This window comes from Salmo trutta, chromosome 32 (genome assembly GCF_901001165.1).
Source record: "Salmo trutta chromosome 32, fSalTru1.1, whole genome shotgun sequence".
NCBI lineage: Eukaryota > Metazoa > Chordata > Actinopteri > Salmoniformes > Salmonidae > Salmo > Salmo trutta.
This window is the reverse complement of record NC_042988.1, coordinates 18235269-18256151: the sequence shown is the minus strand read 5'-3', so window position 1 is coordinate 18256151 and position 20883 is coordinate 18235269. Positions and strand designations below refer to the sequence as shown.

Here is a 20883-nt window from a genome sequence, read left to right as displayed (position 1 = left end):
ACCACACATTACCTTGCATAATAAAGTCCTTCTCCACAGACTAAGTGCTACAAAGTGCTTTACTGTGACATGAAACCTTAATGCTACTGTGTTTTCCTGGCTAATGTGTTGTGTCAGTACCTCGTGGGAGGATGCTGGCTGCAGGGTCTGGTTGGGACAGAAGAGACACACTGAGCCTCTGCAGAAAACCACAGCAGACTGCGTTCAGAGCTGGGTTTCTACCGTGAGATGAGAAAGAGCGAGTGAGTGTGAAAGAAAGAGAGAGGGACAACTAAGAAAGGTAAATGTTATCTTCTATACAATATATCTAATAATAGTATCAAACCTACTCCTGTGTGCAGTAAATGTTCTGACTTAGCATTTCATTACAGCTCATAAGGGAGCGTTACAGTGAGTGAACCTCAAGCACAACCACACAGCCAGCCTGGCCTGTGAGCTTCCTCTTCTGCACACAGACAGACAAGACTGATAGACGGATGAGAGAAGAGCTTTCATGGCCAGACTGAAACAAAGTGATGTGTAAGAAGCTTCTGTGTGTCAACTCTCACGTTCCTGGGCACTTTTACTGGGTCCACCCAATAACAAGTCCACACTATAACAGCACCATTAGCAATGACCTGTCTGGGGGGTGATAGTGGTCTGTGTGTGTGTCCTCAGGTTCTCCTGTTACCTGTTTCCTGCACAGAGGACAGCTTTGTGCTCCAGAGCCAGCCTGAAGAAACCAGAGGATGCTGGAAAGAAGAGAGGAAGAAGAATGGAGGAAGAGGGGGATGAGTCGGAGGTATGGTGGGGGAACAGAGACATGGGTCATTATACCTGGGGGTGAGAAAAACAACGATGGAAAGAAATGATCCCCCTACCCCCGGACAACATGCCTCCCCCAGTTTGGCAGCGAAGAGGGGCATGAGGGAGGGTAGAAGGGAGAACTGGTACGACAGGATGGAGAAGAAGTGCTGGAGCACCTGGGCGCTGGGGGTGAGCTCACAATGCCTCTACACACACACATGGTGCATGAACATGTGTGTGCTGGGGGCAGGGCTCACTGTGACGGTGGGGATGCAAACAGTGTCACAGCAGTGTAGCAGACACAGGGACTCCAGCGGGTCCTGACCCTGAACCTGCTTGGATGGAGCTGTGAACCCATTCTCCTTCAGGCCAGGCGCAGATCAGGCCAGGCTCAGATCAGGCCAGGCTCAGATCAGGCCAGGCTCAGATCAGGCCAGGCGCAGATCAGGCCAGGCTCAGATCAGGCCAGGCGCAGATTAGGCCAGGCTCAGATCAGGCCAGGCTCAGACGAACACTGCTCCACTAACCTGGAACACACAGACACACATTAAACACACTGAAAATAGGGGGGGGTGGTAAATGTTATCCGTGACTGCAGCAATTGCATTTTGCCTCACTGACCTGCAGGCGGCATGGAAACAGACCAGGGCCTGGAGTAGAAACCCTCCCTCTCTCGAGGCCTGGCTGCTGGGCTCAGCTCCTCTGAGGCTCACCTGGAAGAGAGAGTAACAGGGACACAGACAAGAAACCTTTCCAATGGTGATTCCTGAAATGAAGTGGAGTTCCCCCCTTGCTGACACACAAAGGTGAACAGAGACTGACTCACTCAGCACCGTGAGGAGGCAGGTAAGGGCAGCTCAGTGCACCGAGCAATAATGTCTTCCACCAGCTTCTCCAGGTCTTTGTACTGTACTGGGCTGGACTGGTGCTTCACCCTACAGAGACACACAGTAGAGAGAGGGAAATCAACATGTCTCTTTAGCTCATGTTTGTGGTGCTCACAGCCTGCATGCGTCTGTCTGTCTGTCTGTCTGTCTGTCTGTCTGAGGAGGGCGGTGGCAGACAGGGGGAGCAGACTCCTGAGAGCACCGCCTCTGCCACGGCCACAAACCCTGGAGCGCTGGGGAACAGACGCACCCCCGCAGGCTGCCTGGAGAGAAAGACACATAGATAATAAACAGCTGTGACCCGTCTCTGTCACAACGCTCCACAATGTTGTTCTGATGTCAGCCACATGGCACCATTAGAGATGTGGTCAGGCAGGCTGTTGCCACAACAACGCTGGACAGCCCAGAGGAACCTGGAAGATCCTCAAAACAACCCACGGCTGTAGGCCGTCATTGTAAATAACAATTTGTTTCTAACTGACTTGCCTAGTTAGTTTTTTTACAATCGCTAGGACCCATTTCTCAATACTTAGGTCACTTTTTCAAAACTCTTCACACAGTTCTCCTAACTAACTTTCAGATTGGCACAGCAGTTCATTTCACGTTCAAAATGCCCTAAAACTACCAAAACACTTCATACATGTCTCAAATCAACTCGTTCTTCCATAACACTAACAAAGGTTGTCACCCAACAAGCACACATTGTCACTCATAAAACAACGACCTAAGCAACACTAACAACAGGTAGCATTACACAATGTTTCCTTTACAAGACACCTCTCTGTTGTTTAGAATTCACTGCGGTATATGTTACAGGAATGTATCAGACATGATGCAACATGTCATTTTATGGCATTGAGTGATTCCAAAATACAATCATTTGTATATACACCATCTACCGATACAGATACAGTAGCAATACTAGTCAACCCTGTCTTCTGCATTTGGCCACAGGTTCTCATCCACGTCACATCTTATGTCATCTTGGGCAATACACCTAGGAAAGAATCTTTTGGCATGTCTGGTCCATCCCTGGCAATCTTCTGCAGATATGTCCAGGCATCCAGCATGCACTGTGTCCAGGAGGGACATTTGATCATGTGGATGGTGGTCATAAATCTTCCACCTCCATGAGGAAAATCATTTCTCTACGGGGTTGAGGAATAGAGAGTAAGGAAGTAGGAAAAGTTACATCCTCCTGGGATTGGCTGCAAACCACTCTGAGTGGTGAAATGCCACATTGTCCCATACAATTACAAACGTTGGCCGATTTGGCCTCACTGCAACCCTTTCCTCACCTGGCACAAGCCTTCCATAGAGGTCACCCGGGAATGAAATGAGACGCTCGGTGTTGTATGGCCCAATTAGTGGTTTGTGTAACAGAAATCCATCAGAGGATATTGCTGCAGACATTGTGATGTTGGCACCCCTCTGGCCCGGGACATCCACTGTGGCTCCTTTTCCCATCCCATTCCTTCCTCGCCGCCGCGTTTTGGCCAAGTTGAAACCAGCCTCATCCACAAAGATGAATATGTGGGGTGTTTGCCTGGCTTCAATCTCCATGACTCTCTAAAATAAATCCACAAGGCAACATAAGAGTTAGGCTATTATGGTAGTTGACATTATACCTAAAAACATGCCATTGTGTGCCTCTGCCCTGTTTGGTTTTGTTCAAAACCAGTTCTATATTTTATAGTCCTCTTACCTGGACATATTGGTTCCTGAGTTGCTTGACTCGTTCAGAGTTCCTCTCAAAGGGGACAGTGTACAACTGCTTCATCCTGACTTGATGTTGTTTCAGGACTCTAGAAATATTTGTTATGCTAACATTGTCTGCCAACACTCGTCCCAAATCTCTGAGTTTTATGCCATTGTTTCTGATGACCATATCAACGATTGCAGTTTCCTGCACAGCAGTGAAAATCCTACCTCTCCTGCCTGTAGGAGGTAACCGTTGGGTCCTAAGCAGAAATACAAAAACAATTACACACAAGTAGGTTTGGAGGCTTTGCTCAATTTACTTCTGTAATGTGCAGTTCAGTCAGATGCCCGTGCAGAATGTACATCTTACCTGATGTTTTGCAGGAAATTTCTCAGAATAGATGCCACTGTTGAGTGTTGCAGATTTGGCTGCACTCTCAGACCAGCCTCTCTCATTGATAGACCATGATTTATTACATGATCAATTATCTCATCTGAGACTACAGCTCTTGATCTTCCTCTCAGTCTTCTTCCACCACGCGTACCTACTCCTCTCCCTCTCCCAGCCAGTCTTCTTCCACCACGCGTACCTACTCCTCTCCCTCTCCCAGCCAGTCTTCTTCCACCACGCGTACCTACTCCTCTCCCTCTCCCAGCCAGTCTTCTTCCACCACGCGTACCTACTCCTCTCCCTCTCCCAGCCAGTCTTCTTCCACCACGCGTACCTACTCCTCTCCCTCTCCCAGCCAGTCTTCTTCCACCACGCGTACCTACTCCTCTCCCTCTCCCAGCCAGTCTTCTTCCACCACGCGTACCTACTCCTCTCCCTCTCCCAGCCAGTCTTCTTCCACCACGCGTACCTACTCCTCTCCCTCTCCCAGCCAGTCTTCTTCCACCACGCGTACCTACTCCTCTCCCTCTCCCAGCCAGTCTTCTTCCACCACGCGTACCTACTCCTCTCCCTCTCCCAGCCAGTCTTCTTCCACCACGCGTACCTACTCCTCTCCCTCTCCCAGCCAGTCTTCTTCCACCACGCGTACCTACTCCTCTCCCTCTCCCAGCCAGTCTTCTTCCACCATGCGTACCTACTCCTCTCCCTCTCCCAGCCAGTCTTCTTCCACCACGCGTACCTACTCCTCTCCCTCTCCCAGCCAGTCTTCTTCCACCACGCGTACCTACTCCTCTCCCTCTCCCAGCCAGTCTTCTTCCACCACGCGTACCTACTCCTCTCCCTCTCCCAGCCAGTCTTCTTCCACCACGCGTACCTACTCCTCTCCCTCTCCCAGCCAGTCTTCTTCCACCACGCGTACCTACTCCTCTCCCTCTCCCAGCCAGTCTTCTTCCACCACGCGTACCTACTCCTCTCCCTCTCCCAGCCAGTCTTCTTCCACCACGCGTACCTACTCCTCTCCCTCTCCCAGCCAGTCTTCTTCCACCACGCGTACCTACTCCTCTCCCTCTCCCAGCCAGTCTTCTTCCACCACGCGTACCTACTCCTCTCCCTCTCCCAGCCAGTCTTCTTCCACCACGCGTACCTACTCCTCTCCCTCTCCCAGCCAGTCTTCTTCCACCATGCGTACCTACTCCTCTCCCTCTCCCAGCCAGTCTTCTTCCACCACGCGTACCTACTCCTCTCCCTCTCCCAGCCAGTCTTCTTCCACCACGCGTACCTACTCCTCTCCCTCTCCCAGCCAGTCTCCTTCCACCACGCGTACCTACTCCTCTCCCTCTCCCAGCCAGTCTTCTTCCACCACGCGTACCTACTCCTCTCCCTCTCCCAGCCAGTCTTCTTCCACCACGCGTACCTACTCCTCTCCCTCTCCCAGCCAGTCTTCTTCCACCACGCGTACCTACTCCTCTCCCTCTCCCAGCCAGTCTTCTTCCACCATGCGTACCTACTCCTCTCCCTCTCCCAGCCAGTCTTCTTCCACCACGCGTACCTACTCCTCTCCCTCTCCCAGCCAGTCTTCTTCCACCACGCGTACCTACTCCTCTCCCTCTCCCAGCCAGTCTTCTTCCACCACGCGTACCTACTCCTCTCCCTCTCCCAGCCAGTCTTCTTCCACCACGCGTACCTACTCCTCTCCCTCTCCCAGCCAGTCTTCTTCCACCACGCGTACCTACTCCTCTCCCTCTCCCAGCCAGTCTTCTTCCACCACGCGTACCTACTCCTCTCCCTCTCCCAGCCAGTCTTCTTCCACCACGCGTACCTACTCCTCTCCCTCTCCCAGCCAGTCTTCTTCCACCACGCGTACCTACTCCTCTCCCTCTCCCAGCCAGTCTTCTTCCACCACGCGTACCTACTCCTCTCCCTCTCCCAGCCAGTCTTCTTCCACCACGCGTACCTACTCCTCTCCCTCTCCCAGCCAGTCTTCTTCCACCACGCGTACCTACTCCTCTCCCTCTCCCAGCCAGTCTTCTTCCACCACGCGTACCTACTCCTCTCCCTCTCCCAGCCAGTCTTCTTCCACCATGCGTACCTACTCCTCTCCCTCTCCCAGCCAGTCTTCTTCCACCACGCGTACCTACTCCTCTCCCTCTCCCAGCCAGTCTTCTTCCACCACGCGTACCTACTCCTCTCCCTCTCCCAGCCAGTCTTCTTCCACCACGCGTACCTACTCCTCTCCCTCTCCCAGCCAGTCTTCTTCCTCTGTCAGCCACCTCTCTCTCTGGCTGGTTCCATGTTTACATTACAGTACAGCATTATTCCTAAGATGTCCCCTTTTGTATAGATGGTAATGTAATTGAAAGACTAACACCTGGGTAGGTGTTCAGCTACAATGGGAATCAGCTGTGGTTGGTCTAATTGTTTTGATAGTATTTAATTTTTTAGATTTGGAATGTATTTCAATACGGTATTACTGTAGGAATGTAGCAAATGTATGTCTTATTCAATGTTGTGTTATTTTAGGTTTTGAACTTAAGTTTAACAGTTTTGAAAAGAGTATGTAAACATGTGCAAATTGGCCTGTAAGTAAATATAGTTTTGGTGGTGGTTGTGTCTGAGTGAGAAAAGAGTTCATGAAAATTGAAAGATGTAGTCATTGAATGCATTTTGTGCCAAAGCAATGATAAATGATCCACAGTTTAGCCCACATAGACTGCTGTTGTACTCACTGTGTGAAGAGTTCTGAAAAACTGACCTAAGTATTGAGAAATGGGTCCGAGCGATTGTAAAAAACTGTAAATAAAAATACATTTAAAAATACGAGATGCTGTGAATGAGGTCAAATTACCCCTCTCTCTCACGCCTTTCTCCGTGCTTGGTCAGCACTGAGATCAGTCTTGTCACTCACTGAACGTAAAGGACAACTTGCGATACATTCACAAAATGTCAAATAGACCAGCTGTTATGTATGAGGTAGACAGACCTGATGCCTCACCTCTCTGCTGTTATGTACGAGGTAGACAGACCCGATGCCTCACCTCTCTGCTGTTATGTATGAGGTAGGCAGACCTGATGCCTCACCTCTCTGCTGTTATGTATGAGGTAGGCAGACCTGATGCCTCACCTCTCTGCTGTTATGTACGAGGTAGACAGACCCGATGCCTCATCTCTCTGCTGTTATGTACGAGGTAGACAGACCTGATGCCTCACCTCTCTACTGTTATGTACGAGGTAGACAGACCTGATGCCTCACCTCTCTACTGTTATGTACGGGGTAGACAGACCCGATGCCTCACCTCTCTGCTGTTATGTACGAGGTAGACAGACCCGATGCCTCACCTCTCTGCTGTTATGTACGAGGTAGACAGACCCGATGCCTCACCTCTCTGCTGTTATGTATGAGGTAGACAGACCTGATGCCTCACCTCTCTGCTGTTATGTACGAGGTAGACAGACCCGATGCCTCATCTCTCTGCTGTTATGTACGAGGTAGACAGACCTGATGCCTCACCTCTCTACTGTTATGTACGAGGTAGACAGACCTGATGCCTCACCTCTCTGCTGTTATGTACGAGGTAGACAGACCTGATGCCTCACCTCTCTGCTGTTATGTACGAGGTAGACAGACCTGATGCCTCACCTCTCTACTGTTATGTACGAGGTAGACAGACCTGATGCCTCACCTCTCTGCTGTTATGTATGAGGTAGACAGACCTGATGCCTCACCTCTCTGCTGTTATGTACGAGGTAGACAGACCTGATGCCTCACCTCTCTACTGTTATGTACGAGGTAGACAGACCTGATGCCTCACCTCTCTGCTGTTATGTACGAGGTAGACAGACCTGATGCATCACCTCTCTGCTGTTATGTACGAGGTAGACAGACCTGATGCCTCACCTCTCTACTGTTATGTATGAGGTAGACAGACCTGATGCCTCACCTCTCTGCTGTTATGTACGAGGTAGACAGACCTGATGCCTCACCTCTCCAGTATCTCTGTGAGCAGCAGCAGGCCCTGTCTCTGCACCTCCACGTTAGTCAGCCTCAGGGCCTCCTTCAGACTGCGTACCAGAGACTCAATACCTGACACACACACACACACACTGACTTTTACATCCTGCTCAGTAATCCTATGATGCCATACTGTGATTGTGTGTGTGTGTGTATGTGTGTGTGTGCGCGTGTCCTCTTTTCTCTCACCGTAGACAGAGTGACACTGAGAGAAGAAGAGTGGGTCCTCAGTGAGCAGCAGCAGACAGCTGTAGACGGACCACAGCAACACCTCACTGCCACTGTTCAGACGCTCAAACAGAAACTCTGGGAGAGAGAATGCTGAGACACAGGAGAGAAAGATACACTAACAGAGAGGCATCTCAGACGCTCAAACAAGTTCTCTCACCAGGTACGTCTGCCTGGATGAAGGAAGCACAGTACTGGCTGGGGGAGTGGACCAGGATATCAGCCATACACTGAGCACTGGCCATCTGCAATGTCTCATCCCCACACAGCAACAGCTACACCACACACACACACACACACACACACACACACACACACACACACACACACACACACACTAGTCGTCATGACAATGTCTTCAAACACTGCCGTTTTAAAGACACTCAATGCAATCAGTCAAAGATGGCAGCAGTAGAGACAGTAGAAGCTCTCACATTTTAACAAAAAATGGTGGTAGATTGGTGAAAACCTTTTTGAGTATGAGTGGCAGTGGGCAGCGCTCCAGGGAGAGCTGTGTGCTGGACTGGGCCTCTTGGTCCTGGTCCAGGCTCTGATCCAGATCAGACCGGATCTGCTCACAGGGGCTGTTCATCAGCACAGACACCACCTGACCCAGCTTCAGCAGCTGCTTCAGGAAGCCTGACGCACAAACAGAAAACACACTTCCACATTCACTGATTCATACTAAATGTTAGGTTACATGCACATATGATACTACCGCTTATTGTCTGGTAATACGCGCCGTCCCCCTAAATATGATGGTTCTCACCCAGGCAGTTGATGGTGAGCTGAGAGGAGCAGGCGTGGGCCAGGGTCTGCATCAGCAGCACACACACCACACCCTGTCTCTGGGGGGGAGGGATTGGGCAGCTCCCTGACTGAGGCCTTCAGACCCTCGTCTGGGTAGAGCAGCGTGGAGCACAACCGCTCCAACAGGGGCACAGGAGTGAGAGAGAGGGGGAGCGAGGAGGGGAGAGAGGAAGAGAATGAAAAAAGGGAGGTGGGGGGAGAGGAAATGAGATAGACACATACACACACTTAAGGCAGAGACAGACAGAACATAAGGGCGATGGGTGAGAAAAACTAGAGGTCGACCGATTAGTCGGAATGGCCGATTTCAAGTTTTCATAACAATCGGTAATCGGTATTTTTGGCCACCAATTTGCAGATTTTTTTTTTTTTAACACCTTTATTTAACTAGGCAAGTCAGATTAAGAACACATTCTTATTTTCAATGTTGGCCTAGGAACGGGGGTTAACTGCCTTGTTCAGGGGGGATTCGGGGATTCGTTTTTGCAACCTTCTGGTTATTAGTCCAACGCTCTAACCACCTGCCTTACATTGCACTCCACGAGGAGCCTGCATGGCAGGCTGACTACCTGTTACGTGAGGGCAGCAAGAAGCCAAGGTAAAATGCTAGCTAGCATTAAACTTATCTTATAAAAAACTATCAATCATAACATAGTTAACTGCGGTGCCTGTTAATTTCTCATCGAATCATAGCCTACTACGACAAACGGGTGATGATTTAACAAGCGCATTTGCGAAAAAGCACTGTCGTTGCACCAATGTACCTAGCCATAATGCCTTTCTTTAAAATCAATACACAAGTATATATTTTTAAACCTGCATATTTAATTAATATTGCCTGATAACATGAAATTGTGTCACTGCTCTTGCGTTCATTGCCTGGCTCGTTGCGAACTAATTTGCCAGAATTTTACGTAATTATGACAAACCATTGAAGGTTGTGCAATGTAACAAAAATATTTAGACTTAGGGATGCCACCCGTTAAATAAAATATGGACCGGTTCCGTATTTCACTTAAAGAAAAAAAACGTTTTGTTTTCAAGATGATAGGTCATTAATATGGTCGAATCCGGAAACTAAGGCTCGTTGTCACGTCCTGACCAGTATTAGGGATTATTTGTAATTGTAGTTTGGTCAGGACGTGGCAGAGGGTATTTTGTTTATGTGGTTCGGGGTGGTGGTTTATTTAGTAGGGTGTTTGGTTAGTTAGTTCTGGGTTTATGTTCTGTGTTAGTATTTCTATGTTCTTTCTGGTTAGTTGTATATCTATGTCTAGTTAATTGGGGTTGGACTCTCAATTGGAGGCAGGTGTTTTCTAGTTGCCTCTGATTGAGAGTCCTATAAATGGGTATGTGTTTGGTTTAGTGTTTGTGGGAGGTTGTTTCTTGTTTTGCTGTGTGTGCCTGACAAGACTGTCTAGTTCGTTTGTGTTTTTGTATACGTGTTTACTTTGGTTTTTCCTTCTTTGTCCTAATAAAGAAGATGAGTATACACTTCCCTGCTGCATTTTGGTCCTCTCCTTACGACAACCGTGACACTCGTCTTTCTGTGTGTTTATTATATTATAATTAGGTCTATGATTTGATAGAGCAGTCTGACTGAGCGGTGGTAGGCACCAGCAGGCTCGTAAGCATTCATTCATACAGCACTTTCGTGCGTTTGCCAGCAGCTCTTCGCAATGCATTGCGCTGTTTATGACTTCAAGCCTGTCAACTCCCAAGATTAGGCTGGTGTAACCGATGTGAAATGGCTAGCTAGTTAGCCAGGTGCGCGCTAATAGCGTTTCAAACGTCACTCGCTTTGAGACTTGGAGTAGTTGTTCCCCTTGCTCTGCATGGATAACGCTGCTTAGAGGGTGGCTGTTGTCGATGTGTTCCTGGTTCGAGCCCAGGTAGGAGCGAGGAGAGGGACGGAAGCTATACTGTTACACTGGCAATACTAAAGTGCCTATAAGAACATCCAATAGTCAAAGGTATATGAAATACAAATCGTATAGAGAGAAATAGTCCTATAATTCCTATAATAACTACAACCTAAAACTTCTTACCTGGGAATATTGAAGACTCATGTTAACAGGAACCACCAGCTTTCATATGTTCCCATGTTCTGAGCAAGGAACTTAAACGTTAGCTTTCTTACATGGCACATATTGCACTTTTACTTTCTTCTCCAACACTTTGTTTTTGCATTATTTAAACCAAATTGAACATGTTTCATTATTTATTTGAGGCTAAATTGATTTTATTGATGTATTATATTAAGTTAAAATAAGTGTTCATTCATTGTTGTAATTGTCATTATTACACATTTCAAATTAAAAAATAATAATAATCGGCCGATTAATCGGCACCGGGGCTTTTTTTGGTCCTCCAATAATCGGTATCGGCGTTGAAAAATGATAATCGGTCGACCTCTAAAACAAACAATGAACAAAGCAGGAACTAAACCCCAGCTACACTCTTGGCTGAGAGTAGCGGTGAACAGACAGTTGTGTGTATAAAGCATGGCAGGCTGATACTACACACCAGACTCAGTCAGACACCCTGTTGAATTGAGTTTGTTTAACTTTGACGCAGCCAGCTTGAGCTGCTCACACAAGCCAGCCAGCCTGAGAGTTAGAGGCCCGTCAGACTCCAGAGGCAGCCAGCCAGGAGAGACTCCCGGCTCCAACCAGGTCTGGTTACACCACAATACAAACGGCAGGAGAGAAAGGAGGGAGAAAACACATCTGCCTGTGCATTTCAACACTAAGCAAAGTAATGTAAAGGGAAATAATGACATCAATTCGACAGATGATTAAAAACAAGCTGTGGCTACTATTTGAGAGTTGAGTTCTCTGTACTGAATAGTTTCTCCCCCTCTACTGTACTCTCCCTCTCCCTCTCTATTCAGGGCCTCAGTGCCTGTGTATCAGCTGGGAGGCGTGAGCTCGCTGACAGGCAGGCACCGTCAATAGCGGCAGTCCACATGGACTCATGACACCGCGCTGCTTAGACAAAATAGTAAAACACTGACAATGTTCACACACACAAAACTATTACGGAGCGGCTGCGGTTCTGGCTAAATATAAAGACATTTCTGCTCATTTGTAGGATTTTTTTATTTTATGTCGCTGCTGCCCACTCTGCTACCTACGTAGCTGTTGCTATATGTGCTCCGCTCACTGCCGCTCCCCCCTCCTTGATTGGCTGCTGCTCAGTGCTCCGCTGCTGCTTCCCCCGCCTCCTTGATCTCTGATGAACGTTGTACACAAAAGACACGGTCGACATGTTACAACTATTGCATTCCATACCCCAGTAGGTTATTAAGCATAAGCGCGATTTCATGTTATTTTTTCAGGGTGGGAATTAGGCTACATACAGCTATTTATATGTTGCACAAAAAATACATGATCAACATGTTTGTACAAACTTGGTGTCTGTTGTCACAGTATTGAAAACATAAGCATCCGCGGCACTGGGCGATGCAAAATGAACTCACCCATTTTCAGACTCTGGTTACCGGTCGGGATACGAGCGGCTGCCTAGATCATTCGGGTGCCCAGATGTGGAACAGCTGTAGGTAGCTTACTCATGCGGTAGGCTACTAACATGATCATTGAGAGACTAAATAGCAGTTACAGGGCCTTGTGTGTAGTTAAAATGCAGATTGTTTTTTGCCCCAATGCGAAACTCAAGTGGGGAGTTATACATGCAGATATATAGGCAGCATATCAAATACAAGCAAGACACAGACACGCAGTCCAATTAATGTTCCATTTTCATCATTATTGCAAACATTGGCTATAGCAGGGGGCAGACAGCAGGGGGCAGACAGACAGCTGGAGGCAGACAGACAGCTGGAGGCAGACAGACAGCTGGAGGCAGACAGAGCAGGTTGGAAGAACTGCAGTCTAAGTAGTAGTGTTCTTTTCAGCAACTCTGGCTGGCGGCTTGGCAGAAACTATGTGGCAACAGCCACGACTGCATGGCCAGGCACGACTCCAAAACCATCATTAAGTTTGCAGACAACACAACAGTGATCACCGACAACGACGAGACAGCCTATAGGGAGGAGGTCAGAGACCTGGCCGGGTGGTGCCAGAATAACAACCTATCCCTCAACGTAACCAAGACTAAGGAGATGATTGTGGACTACAGGAAAAGGAGGACCGAGCACGCCCTCATTCTCATCGACAGGGCTGTTGTAGAGCAGGTTGAGAGCTTCAAGTTCCTTGGCGTCCACATCCCCAACAAACTAACAAGGTCCAAGCACACCAAGACAGTCCTCAGATCCTCAAAAGGTTCTACAGCTGCAACATCGAGAGCATCCTGACTGGTTGCATCACTGCCTGGTACGGCAACTGCTTGGCCTCCGACCGCAAGACACTACAGAGGGTTGTGCGTAGGGCCCAGAACATCACTGGGGCTAAACAGCCTGCCATCCAGGACCTCTACACCAGGCAGTGTCAGAGGAAGGCCCAAAAAATTGTCAAAGAACCCAGCCACCCCAGTCATAAACTGTTCTCTTTACTACCGCATGGCAAGCGGTACCGGAGTGCCAAGTCTAGGACAAAAAGGCTTTTCAACAGTTTTTACCGCCAAGCCATAAGACTCCTGAACAGGTAATCAAATGGCTACCTGGACTATCTGCATTGTGTGCCCCCCCCCAACCCGTCTTTTACGCTACTGCTACTCTCTGTTCATCATACATGCATAGTCACTTTAACCATATCTACATGTACATACTACCTCAATCAGCCTGACTAACCGGTGCCTTATGTAGGCTCACTACTGTTATACCCTCGCTACTGTATATAGTAGAGGTCGACCGATTATGATTTTCAACGCCGATACCGATTATTGGAGGACCAAAAAAAAGCCGATATCGATTAATCGGCCAAATTTTCTATTTATTTATTTGTAATAATGACAATTACAACAATACTGAATGAACACTTATTTTAACTTAATATAATACATCAATAAAATCAATTTAGCCTCAAATAAATAATGAAACATGTTCAATTTGGTTTAAATAATGCAAAAACAAAGTGTTGGAGAAGAAAGTAAAAGTGCAATATGTGCCATGTAAAACAGCTAACGTTTAAGTTCCTTGCTCAGAACATGGGAACATATGAAAGCTGGTGGTTCCTTTTAACATGAGTCTTCAATATTCCCAGGTAAGAAGTTTTAGGTTGTAGTTATTATAGGAATAATAGGACTATTTCTCTCTATACGATTTGTATTTCATATACCTTTGACTATTGGATATTCTTATAGGCACTTTAGTATTGCCAGTGTAACAGTATAGCTTCCATCCCTCTCCTCGCTCCTACCTGGGCTCAAACCAGGAACACATCGACAGCCACCCTCGAAGCAGCGTTACCCATGCAGAGCAAGGGGAACAACTACTCCAAGTCTCAGAGCGAGTGACGTTTGAAACGCTATTAGCGCGCACCCGGCTAACTAGCTAGCCATTTTACATCGGTTACACCAGCCTAATCTTGGGAGTTGATAGGCTTGAAGTCATAAACAGCGCAATGCATCGCGAAGAGCTGCTGGCAAAACGCACGAAAGTGCTGTTTGAATGAATGCTTACGAGCCTGCTGCTGCCTACCACCGCTCAGTCAGACTGCTCTATCAAATCATAGACTTAATTATAACATAATAACACACAGAAATACGAGCCTTAGGTCATTAATATGGTTGAATCCGGAAACTATCATCTCGAAAACACGTTTTTCCTGTCAGTGAAATACTGAACCGTTCCGTATTTTATCTAACAGGTGGCATCCCTAAGTCTAAACCTTCAACGTTATGTCATAATTATGTAAAATTCTGGCAAATTAGTTCGCAACGAGCCAGGCGGCCCAAACTGTTGCATATACCCTGACTGCGTGCAATGAACGCAAAATGACAATTTCACCTGGTTAATATTGCCTGCTAACCTGGATTTCTTTTAGCTAAATATGCAGGTTTAAAAATATATACTTCTGTGTATTGATTTTAGGAAAGGCATTGATTTTTATGGTTAGGTACAGTCGTGCAACGATTGTGCTTTTTTCGCAAATGCGCTTTTGTTAAATCATCCCCCGTTTGGCGAAGTCGGCTGTCTTTGTTAGGAAGAAATAGTCTTCACAGTTCGCAACGAGCCAGGCGGCCCAAACTGCTGCATATACCCTGACTCTGTTTGCAAGAGAAGTGACACATTTTCCCTAGTTAAAAGAAATCATGTTTGCAAGCAATATTAACTAAATATGCAGGTTTAAAAATATATACTTGTGTATTGATTTTAAGAAAGGCATTCATGTTTATGGTTGGAGCAACGTGTACCTAAGCGATTATATGCAACGCAGGACAGGCTAGATAAACTAGTAATATCATCAACCATGTGTAGTTAACTAGTGATTATGATTGATTGATTGTTTTTTATAAAGATAAGTTTAACGCTAGCTAGCAACTTACCTTGGCTTCTTACTGCATTCGCGTAACAGGCAGGCTCCTCGTGGAGTGCAATGTAAAGCAGGTGGTTAGAGCGTTGGACTAGTTAACCGTAAGGTTGCAAGATTGAATCCCCGAGCTGACAAGGTAAAAATCTGTCGTTCTGCCCCTGAACAAGGCAGTTAACCCACTGTTCCTAGGCCGTCATTGAAAATAAGAATGTGTTCTTAACTGACTTGCCTAGTTATATAAAGGTAAAAAAAAAAATTATCGGCCAAATCGGCGTCCAAAAATACTGATTTCCGATTGTTATGAAAACTTGAAATCGGCCCTAATTAATCGGCCATTCCGATTAATCGGTCAACCTCTAGTATATAGCCTCGCTACTGTTATTTTTCACTGTTGTTTTTATTTCTTTACTTACCTATTGTTCACCTAATACCTTTTTTGCACTGTTGGTTAGAGCCTGTAAGTAATTATTTCACTGTAAGGTCTACACCTGTTGTATTCGGCACACGTGACAAATAAACTTTGATTTGAACTATAAAGATTAGCCTACATCACACAAAACGCAGACTGCTCCAATGCGATGTGTGGGGACTGCGCCCTGCTAGTGCAGCTGCGTGGTTTTTATTTCAGCTATTCAAAACGCAGACTGCTCCAATGCGATGTGTGGGGACTGCGCCCTGCTAGTGCAGCTGCGTGGTTTTTATTTCAGCTATTCAAAACGCAGACCGCTCCAATGCGATGTGTGGGGACTGCGCCCTGCTAGTGCAGCTGCGTGGTTTTTATTTCAGCTATTCAAAACGCAGACCGCTCCAATGCGATGTGTGGGGACTGTGCCCTGCTAGTGCAGCTGCGTGGTTTTTATTTCAGCTATTCAAAACGCAGACCGCTCCAATGCGATGTGTGGGGACTGCGCCCTGCTAGTGCAGCTGCGTGGTTTTTATTTCAGCTATTCAAAACGCAGACTGCTCCAATGCGATGTGTGGGGACTGCGCCCTGCTAGTGCAGCTGCGTGGTTTTTATTTCAGCTATTCAAAACGCAGACTGCTCCAATGCGATGTGTGGGGACTGCGCCCTGCTAGTGCAGCTGCGTGGTTTTTATTTCAGCTATTCAAAACGCAGACTGCTCCAATGCGATGTGTGGGGACTGCGCCCTGCTAGTGCAGCTGCGTGGTTTTTATTTCAGCTATTCAAAACGCAGACTGCTCCAATGCGATGTGTGGGGACTGCGCCCTGCTAGTGCAGCTGCGTGGTTTTTATTTCAGCTATTCAAAACGCAGACTGCTCCAATGCGATGTGTGGGGACTGCGCCCTGCTAGTGCAGCTGCGTGGTTTTTATTTCAGCTATTCAAAACGCAGACTGCTCCAATGCGATGTGTGGGGACTGCGCCCTGCTAGTGCAGCTGCGTGGTTTTTATTTCAGCTATTCAAAAACATGAGGCAGCGAGATCGGCTACATCTTGTTTCATAGGGTGAGAACAGAGAGAAACGTGAAGGGAGGTGGAGTGTGAGCAGCAGCTATGTAGAAAACCTGTGTGTGTAAAATAACGTGCAGATCCTGAGCTTTGATAAAGAGGTTTCCACGGCCAAACTATAAAACCAGTACACGCAAATTGTAAAGGTTGCCTTTAGAGAGAGCGGACCAAAACGCAGCGGAGTTAGTGTTTGTCATATTTAATTGAGAAAACGGACACTATACAATAGAAAACAATAAACAGACAACCAAAACAGTCCTGTCATGTTAAACACAGTAACACGAACAGAAACAATTACCCACAAAACCCCAACGGAAAAACATGCACTTATGTGCGACTCCCAATCAACAGCAACGAACTTCAGCTGTGCCTGATTTGGGAGCCACACACGGCCCAAAACAAACAAATACAAACACATAGAAACAGAACATAGAACGCCCACCCAATGTAACACCCTGGCCTAACCAAAATAAAGAACAAAAAACCCCTCTCTATGGCCAGGGCGTTACATAAAATTCACAATAACACACACAGGTCACCACCAAACAGGCTAAAACCTCTCAATAATATGCCAGCACCACCTGACCTAAGTTAAGATACAAATTACTAATAGACCAAGTACCTGGTCATTACACAGGTAATGGTGGTAAAAGAAATATGGCAGAGAACGCATGAAGGGTGAACGAAGGTAGACACTCAATAGGTAGCACAAAGGAGATGAAGAGTATTTTAATGTGAGCTTAGTGAGAGATGGTGTTGGTGTGGTACACTGTCTCACCATGGCTGGAGGCCAGGCTCTGTGGCAGGGAAGGAACAGCATCTACCAGCTTCCCCAAGAAGGTGAAGGTGGGCAGGAAACCCCTCACACTGGACTGTTCACACAGCTGGACATGGGACAGAGAGGAGGCTCTACAATCATTTTCACACACTTTTGTGTCTAAATTCATACCAACCAAATCAATCTATTCCTAGTGTACAGTATCATTTCATTCCTGTCAGTCTGTCAATGATAGTTAGTCCACAACCCTTCCATTCCCACCAGTAACACAGGTGCACCAACTTCTTTATTCCACCGTTTGAATATAATCAAGTTTCTTCCTAGTAGTGTGAGAGGACTTGTCCACACCTCAGCCCGTTGTTATCATCCCCAGTCAACCCTACAGACAGCCCTACCACCTGCTGCTTACACTAGACTTTCCACTGTATCCCAAGGTGACACAACAACACAGACTACAGAGCCAACATTTAAACTGTTTACCAAACAAGCTGGCTTAACCCAACTGATGTTGGATTGTGTGTGTGTGTGTGTGTGTGTGTGTGTGTGTGTGTGTGTGTGTGTGTGTGTGTGTGTGTGTGTGTGTGTGTGTGTGTGTGTGTGTGTGTGTGTGTGTGTTTGTGTGTGTGTGTGTGTGTGTGTGGTAGTAGACCCGGTCATCTGCGGGTGTAAAGGAGTGTTGGACTCAGAGAAACATGTTAATATTAACAGACAAAGCCAATAAAGTGATGACCAAAACAGTGGAAAATCCAAGTCTATCGACAAGCTTAGTGTAAAACAATGGGTAGGCATGAGATTCTATGTGGCATTTATTCCTCTGATGTTTCTGAGTGAATTTGGAACAGAGAGACAGTGATAGACCTGTATGTGTGATATTACTCACTTGTGTGTGTGTGTGTGTGTGTGTGTGTATCTCATCCAGGATGTAGCGCACATACTGTTCACTCTGTAACTCCAAGAGCAGCTGAACCAGCACTGAACCAAGACACAGAGAGAGAGACTTATCATAGCATTATTCATGGAGCTCAATTGACACGGTTTTGAAAACAAATTGTGCATTTCACACTTTACCCTGGCGCAGTGCACACAGTGATTTTGTTAGTGCTTCAACACAGTGGTCCTGTGGGGTTCCATAACCAGCAACACTCTAATTAACAATTCTGCTGAGGCACTCAACAACCCATAACTCTCTTCAACCCAGACGATGAGAGCCAATGAACCTGGTCATGCTATAGAAAGTAGTGACATGAGGTAAAAGTTGAGACAATAGTACAAAGATACTATGATTTAGTCAGTAAAGAGTGAGCATTCTCAAGCAGCCGTGTGTATAATCAGGCCATTTAAGCTTTCCTCTTACCCTGTATGGCCTGCTCCAGAGTGGCTGGGTCCTCTACTGTGTGAAGCATCCCTATACGGAAAACAGAGAGTCAAATAAAGTTAGATATAAAGCAAGGCTTTGTTTGATTGTGTGTGTGTGTGTGTGTGTGTGTGTATCTTTCTTACCCAGTAAAGACGCTGTGAAATGCAGACAGACCCTGTGGTCCTGTAGTAGCAGCTCCTTCAGAGCCCCAGGACAGCTCTTCAGGACCCCACTGATCCCTGACAGCGCCACAGACTTTCTCACAGACTATTGAAGGGCAAGAGATGTCATTATAATAATAATACATTTTATTTGCGCCTTTCAAGATACCCTGGACACTCACAGAGTAAAACAAATGATGGAACCACAGGGGTAGCCAAATGCATATAAGGGTTGATGGCAGTCATGTCATGTTAGCTGTTGTAGCAGAAATACCAATATGTGGTCAATAAAACATGTTCAATACTTAGAAATCATACGACAACGTTGTTGCTTTCCATCATCTCAATGACACAAGCGACGCAGATCATCAAGCCGCCCTGGTCCGGGTGACCCATGCGAACATGAACAGACTATTTCGGATCGTGCGAGAAGTGAATATTTTCATAAATCACGTCTACGCTCTTCATTTTACCCTGAAAATTAATGCAGACCAGAATGGTTTGATTTATTGTGTAACTGATCATATTTCAATGTAGCGAAAGTACATGTATTGTAACCTACCTTCTTGCCTTTCCTACCGCGGTTGCTAGCTAACTTTAGCTAACTTTAGCTTAGCTAGCTAGCTGACTGTCACCAGAGATAATTTGCTAGTTTTATTCAAACTGCCAGATAATGGGTCAAAATGAATAGGATAACGTTGTCTTAACTAATTGCCGCTAAATAATGTTATTACAAACAATGCGATCAAGTCTAGCCAAGTAGCTAGAGAAGTCAGAGATTGAACCTTCTCTAAAGAAAGGCATGTAGCTAACTAGCTACTGATGTTCGCGGCAAAACTGTCAATTGTGAATCATGTGACAACAAGGCTCATTTCGGTCTCAACCAATGAAATCACTTCATTGATATTTGGACTGAAACAACAAGTCAAATAAATAAATATAAAAATAAGACAAATAAATCATGGTTATATCTAACTCTAACCAGTAAGTGTCTTATGCCCTTGATATATAGCCAACAGAAGCGCTGCATTCGATGGCCAGCCTGGTTTGAGGCAGGGGAAAAGTCTGCATATGCCACAGAAAAGGGTATCTTTATTTCAAGCAGAATTTGAACCTGCGATCAAAAACAAGTGCACTGCCTGTGGCAGTCTTGAGGCCAGGAATAAAATACGTTTTTAGCCAACACAAGCCCACTGCACTGCTGGTGGCCTGTCATAACATAACGCCCTGGACCAGAGCGAGTTAGTGATCTGACTCCTGTCAAGGTGTTGGAAGGGTGGGGGGGAAGAGGGGGGTTGGACCTACAACAAAATCATAATCTCTCATTTGCTTTGATCTGAGTGCTCTGATCTGCACAGGCCAAGGTCTCAGAAACTGGGGTCTGCATTTCTTCAGATGTTCATATCATCATTCATCTTCATACATAGGGGCCGTGGGCTGTTGCAGTTACAGTGTGTGTCTCAGTCTGTGTGATGCTCAGCTTCCTGTCGAAATGACAGACAAGACTGACGTTGCTTAGAGACACCATAGGTCTGTGCCCACCAGCCAAAAAAGACTGACTGACTAATGTGGAGGCAGAAATAAGAGACTTCAGAATGTAATACATGGATAGTTCTGTAGGACAGGTGCACAATAACATTTTATCATTGCATTAGCTACTTATTTCACATTTTGTAATAGGCTTACATTTGACAATTAGGTTATTGATGCAAAGTGACTGAGGAATATTAACATTAGCCTATTGATATGGAGCCACTACTTTATCTACCTTATTCCATCTAGCTGTATAATAATGTGAGTTCTGAATTGGTCCGTGAATGTAAGCCTCAGCATGTGTGAAGGAGAGAAAGAGAGAGAGAGATGGGAGGGGC

The 20883-nt window shown here is 46.5% G+C and overlaps 2 protein-coding genes across 3 annotated transcripts in view; both read right to left on the bottom strand.

Annotated features, from left to right (window-relative positions):
- The window catches only part of LOC115171319 (coiled-coil domain-containing protein 134), a 41519-nt gene extending 39930 nt beyond the window's left edge, over positions 1-1589 (bottom strand). For both annotated transcript variants that reach the window (XM_029728020.1, XM_029728019.1), the window contains exons 1-4: positions 1408-1589; positions 861-1313; positions 671-731; positions 121-218 (exon numbers count right to left, since the gene is read on the bottom strand). The gene's annotated coding sequence lies outside the window, so the exon portion shown is untranslated. The remainder of the gene's footprint in view (positions 1-120; positions 219-670; positions 732-860; positions 1314-1407) is intronic.
- Positions 1590-3470: 1881 nt separating this feature from the next.
- Positions 3471-19837, bottom strand: LOC115170679 (meiosis inhibitor protein 1-like). Its single transcript, XM_029726924.1, has 11 exons — positions 19575-19837; positions 18995-19118; positions 18849-18899; positions 17495-17600; positions 8772-8901; positions 8472-8641; positions 8163-8277; positions 7964-8080; positions 7747-7846; positions 3603-3634; positions 3471-3478 (listed from the first exon to the last, which is right to left on the bottom strand). The coding sequence occupies exons 5-11, from the start codon at positions 8821-8823 to the stop codon at positions 3471-3473; spliced, it is 594 nt and encodes a 197-aa protein (XP_029582784.1). The 5' UTR covers positions 8824-8901; positions 17495-17600; positions 18849-18899; positions 18995-19118; positions 19575-19837.
- Between the last annotated feature and the right edge of the window lie 1046 nt (positions 19838-20883).

Bases quoted from the DNA above. Each gene is read 5' to 3' on its own strand.
- LOC115170679 (XM_029726924.1), bottom strand. From the start codon at position 8,823: ATGCAGACCCTGGCCCACGCCTGCTCCTCTCAGCTCACCATCAACTGC. The intron at 8,642-8,771 runs GTGAGAACCATC...TTTGTGCGTCAG, and splicing joins GCTCACCATCAACTGCCTGG to GCTTCCTGAAGCAGCTGCTG. The intron at 8,278-8,471 runs GTTTTCACCAAT...TGTGTGGTGTAG, and splicing joins TGCCACTCATACTCAAAAAG to CTGTTGCTGTGTGGGGATGA.